Source organism: Aegilops tauschii, chromosome 6, assembly GCF_002575655.3.
Source record: "Aegilops tauschii subsp. strangulata cultivar AL8/78 chromosome 6, Aet v6.0, whole genome shotgun sequence".
Taxonomy (NCBI): Eukaryota; Viridiplantae; Streptophyta; class Magnoliopsida; order Poales; family Poaceae; genus Aegilops; species Aegilops tauschii.
Genome location: NC_053040.3, coordinates 377234533 through 377239944, shown reverse-complemented (window position 1 = coordinate 377239944; position 5412 = coordinate 377234533). Strand labels below are relative to the sequence as shown.

The following is a 5412-nucleotide window of genomic DNA, read 5'->3' as shown; positions in this document are numbered from 1 at the left end:
CCCCAATCCCTAGGGGAACTAATCTCCTATAACCGAACAAGGCCTAGGTGAGAAAAACTGCTCAATCAACACGTCCCGAAGGGGAGCTGGTTTTTTCTCGAAAGCTACCGGTTTTGTGGAAGGGTACGAGTGTGCTCGGTTTTTTCTTCCATTTTCTAACAAGAAAAATTCAAGCTATGGATCAGAGGGAGTATTATTTTCCACGTCTCATAGGCGTCGATGCTATGCCAAGTTATCTATGTTCGTTATCTATATGAATGTAGACGCGCTGAATATGCCATAACCCAGTGGAATGCCATTTTTTATAGAGAAGACCATACATGCTGCTTTTATAGAAAGCAGAGGCTAGGGACACCAGCTGTAATAAAAACCTCCAGAAACCAAACAGTCAACTACGACAAAAGAGAGGGGAGGGGGAGGGGGGAGGAGGCATAAATTGTATCATGCCAAAATTATCTTACAGAAAATTTACATCAATGACATTATGTTCCACTCCTCATATGTGAACAAAAGCATAAGATGGTTAGCTTCTCTAAACTCACAGGAAAATTTACATGAAATATGTCACGAATTAGAGAATCCACACTATCCATGACAAGATTGTACTGGTAAATTTGATGCGGTCAGACCCAAGCAAGGTCTTTTCTTCAGCAGAATCAACACCGAAGCTTATCACGAGAACTGGATGTGTGGCTATAAGGTGTTCCTCAACACTATCTTCTTCTTTCTTTCTGGTGTCATCTCTCATCCAAAGGTTGTTAGTATGAGCATTAGGATCTTATAAGCAGAAGTGCTACTTAGAACTGTTAGGTCCCTCCTGAGGGTAGGCGACCGGACGCTTGCAGATCCTTCAGAGTACTTGACAGCCAGTCCAAGCCCTCATAAAGACCATCACCTTTGAGGGCACAGGAACCTTGGATGTGCCAGACGCGGTTCTTCAAATCATAGAGGCCAAGGCCTTCGCACACCTCCATTGGTGTCATCGCCCCTTTCTGAATGAGCAACAAAGCTATGTTAGCCTGTTAGGCAAGAGCAGCAACGATGGTTCTCGTATACTATCACAACCCAAAGGTAAAAGGAGTGGAGAACGAGTACAAAAGAGCAAATATATATTCTGGCACCTATTCATTCACCTACAGTCCATAACATTAACAAGCAGAGACTTCTCATGTCTGCTAAAAATGGTGGTCAAGTTTTGTTATCTTACCAATATATTAAAGCATGTGAGCGTTTAAAATAGTGGTCAAGTTTTGTAGTCTTACCATATCTTGTTTATTGGCAAATACCAATATGACACTGTTAAGCATGAAAGGATCGTTGATTATTGTCTGCAACAAAGATGCCAAATATTAGCTTCATCACAAAGAAAACATAAGACAGCAATGAGCAGTTATGACACTTTACAAACCTGAAACTCTGCTTTGGCTTTTCCAATTCTCTCCCTATCCAATGAATCAACCACGTAGATCTGCAATGGTGAGGATGTTATTATAATTTATATATCAAGGTTGAATATGTTCATGAACACATCGAGAGTCCAACGTTACACACAGATCATTCAAGAGAAAGACAACAAACGTTAGTCCACCTCAACTGAGTGGGGTGGATGTACAATGCCACTACCTTGGTTCAAATCCTCACAGACGCTAATTTACATTACTATTCATACGGATGAGGTTTCCCCTACAATTGTCTTCCAAAAACAGAAGAAAACATAAATGAAGACTAAGGTTTTGAATGAAGGGCATGATCTAGCTGTCCTAATGACTAATAAGGTTTTACTGACAAACATCAGCTGTCCAGAGTAAGATTAACTATATTCACATTGTAGACAATTAGAACTTACTACTTAACAACTTTGCACAGTTCCACCAGGTTTAAAAAACACAGAATAATCCAAGTATAATTCTAAATTTGAAAAGATAGGCTTTGTACAGTACGTGATAAATACTAGCAACACTTTAAGGGTTAGTACCAGATTATCAGAAAAGTTGCTACTAATAATTTACTTTCATGTATTTCTTTCAAAAGTGAGAACATCTGCTGGCACTCTTTGTGCATAAGAATAGTAGTGATAACTGTAACTTAAGAAGTCGAATCAAGATAATTGAGCTGCTCACGAGTGGTCCCTTTATGTTTCTACTTCCTCCGTTCACAAATATAAGATGTTCTGATTTTTTTTGTGAATCGAATGTAAGTAGACACGTTTTAGTGTGTTTGTTCACTCATTTCAGTCCATATGCAGTTCATATTGAAATATCCAAAACATCTTATATTTGTGAACGGAGGGAGTACTAGTCAGCAAGTTCACCTACGAGCTCAGAAGCAGGATATGAAGAACTGAAAGCTTTCTCCAGTTCTAACAAGATGTAGGAAATTGAACTATGCGCTGAAGAACTAAATGTGTTGTTCATAGGCACCTTAATTTTTGCCATCATAGGCACCACTGGGTTTGGGTCCCTGTTGTGTGGGACCAAAAAGTGCAAAATAGCAATAAAATAAAATAAAATAGATGGGCCACAAGAAATACAACGCCAAAATCAAGATTTCAACATAGAAATTACTGACAAGATAGCCTGGGCTAGCTTTCCAGATAAATGGACAGTTTGAGTGGAAATAATGAGACAGAACATAAATTGGATTTCCATAACCAGCTAAGAACCAAACTACAGTAACAAATTTCATTTGAAAGGTCAACCACAAATACCTCAGCAGAAAGATAAAAGACGATATACATCTGTCAAGTTTGTATAACTAGAGTAATTGGAACATACCAAGCCATCTGTGTTATTAAAGTAATGTCTCCACAAGGGCCTCAACTTCTCCTGGCCACCAACATCCCACACTGTAAACAGCACGTTCTTGTACTGAACTTTCTCAACATTGAACCCTGGTAATAAGAGCAGAAAAGCAACATCAGCACTTGGTAGTTCCTTTTTCAACTAAACCACATACAAGATTTAAGAACACTGTCTGTTAAGGCCAATCTGACTAGCAGGTTAACTGGTTGACTCTTGCATGATTATTACTATCTAAACTGCAAGGGTGCACAGCTAATCAGAAAGAAAAAAAGATCAGGCATAAATATTGGATCAGAGTGTTCAGCTAACCACATTTTTATAAGCAAGTTCCCAACCCCCCTTCCGCAAGAAAATATACGGCAGGTTGATTTATTCCTCTACTACCAACAGCAATAACTCGCTTGCCTCCCCTCATTAACAGTTTAACACATCAGCAAGGCCTTGATATAACTTCAGTTAACCAATAATTCAGCTGATACCAAGAAAAAAATCTGAATAACCTACCAATCGTAGGGACAGTCGAGAGGACCTCCCCGATGTGCAGCTTGTACAGGATGGTGGTCTTGCCCGCTGCATCCAGCCCAAGCATCACGACCTGAAAATCGAGCACCACCAGAACGGAAGCGATTAAATGACCCGAAGAAAAAGAACCAACACGATACAGCACGGCAGCTCTGAGAGGAGCATCAAAAAGGGGAGGGTGTTTTCCTATCTAACATATCAGGGAAGATCGCCGTACCCTCATCTCGCTGTTGCCGAAGAAGGCATCGAACAGTTTGCGGAACGCCTGCCCCATCCGCCGGCGGGGATCGGTCGATCGCTGGGAATCCGCCGGACGAGCAACAAAATCCCCGTCGAACCTCTCGAGTCCGCCTTCCTCTTCGCCTTCTCCCTCAAGTCGTCGTCGTCGTCGCCGTCGCCGGACTCGTGTGACGGGATAGAAGAAGTGGAGAAGGAAGAACCCTTCTTCTGAAAGCAGCGTTTGTTTGTTCGTTGCAACGCCCGCCCTGGCCTGGAAGAATCGGGGTCTCGGGGGTCGGGTGGGAATATGCAGCACGGAGACAGCATCCGAGCCGTCCGCGCGGGCGCCAACGTGTTGGATCGGGAGATGGCATCGCGTAGCTAGCACGCGGCTTCGGGGTCACCTGCGACTCTGTCCCGGGCTGGCTGGCCGGCTATGTCGAACGATATACTACGTACGGTGCACGCGGTTTTCTGATCTTTGTTTCGTACCGGGCTGCAAGAGATCAGAGGTGATATAGCCTGTCATGGCCCGTTGCTCTTCGGACCTTATTTGAGAAGCCCGAGGAGGTGCCAGCGCATTTTTTAGATAAGCACCAAATAAAAAAAGATTAAGCGCAACTTGAAGGTGTGTCACCCTTCGCACCCGAACATCGGAGGAGACAAAAAGCAACATCAAAGGAGCAACCGGTCGCTTTGAGTGGTCAAATGGAAACTTATGTGCAAGCCTAAAATCCTAGGGGTGTTGGCCATCATTAATATTTTGGTTATGAATTAATGTTTAATTATCAAATGGTGGTGGAGAATCTTTCATGCTCCTTCTGGGACCTTATGGTTGGACATTCTTAAAGCAAAATGTAACGTCCACGATGCGGCTATATCTCCCACGTGTCGAGGCACGATTTAGAGGCATAACCGCATAGTGGTTTTGTCGCAAGAAGGGTCATCTTCACACAATCCCATGTAAAGAACAAGAATGGGATAAAGAGTTGGCTTACAATCGCCACTTCACACAATACATAAATATCATCATACATCATCCAAAATACAAACATATAGACCGACTACGGTCAAAATCCAGATGAAAATAAGACAACCCAAATGCTAGATCCCCGATCGTCCCAACTGGGCTCCACTACTGATCATCAGGAAAAGACACATAGTAACGACCACGTTCCTCGTCGAACTCCCACTTGAGATCGACGCCATCATCTGCACTGGCATTGTCGGCACCTGCAACTGTTTTGGTAGAATCTGTGAGTCACGGGGACTCAGCAATCTCACACCCGCGAGATCAAGACTATTTAAGCTTGTAGAAAAGGATGGCGCAAAAAGGTGGAGCTGCAGCGGCAAAAGCATATATGGTGGCTAACTTGCGCAAATGAGAGCGAGAAGAGAAGCAACGGAACGGACGTCATCTAGCCATGACCAAGAAGTGATCCTGAACACCTACTTACGTCATTCATAACACAGACCGTGTTCACTTCCCGGACTCCGCCGAGAAGAGACCATCACGGCTACACACGCAGTTGATGTATTTACTTGGGTCAAGTGACAAGTTATCTACAACCGGACATTAACAAATTCTCATCTGCCTCATAACCGCGGGCACGGCTTTCGAAAGATAATACCCTGCAGGGGTGTCCCAACTTAGCCCATCATAAGCTCTCGCGGTCAACGAAGGATAAACCTTCTCCCGGAAAGACCCGATCAGTCTCGGAATCCCGGTTTACAAGACATCTCGACAATGGTAAAACAAGACCAGCAAAGCCGCCCGAATGTGCCGACAAATCCCGATAGGAGCTGCACATAACTCGTTCTCAGGGCACACCGGATTGTCCAAGCTTCCGATAGGCCAGCCCAGAGTTGC

General features: G+C 43.6%; 1 protein-coding gene across 1 annotated transcript; it reads right to left on the bottom strand.

Annotated features, from left to right (window-relative positions):
* Positions 1–436: 436 nt before the first annotated feature.
* On the bottom strand, positions 437–3832 carry LOC109741425 (uncharacterized). Its single transcript, XM_020300512.4, has 6 exons — positions 3541–3832; positions 3306–3396; positions 2775–2890; positions 1409–1468; positions 1263–1328; positions 437–992 (listed from the first exon to the last, which is right to left on the bottom strand). Exons 1-6 carry the CDS (start codon positions 3595–3597, stop codon positions 807–809), a joined length of 576 nt encoding a protein of 191 aa, XP_020156101.1. The 5' UTR covers positions 3598–3832; the 3' UTR covers positions 437–806.
* Positions 3833–5412: the final 1580 nt, after the last annotated feature.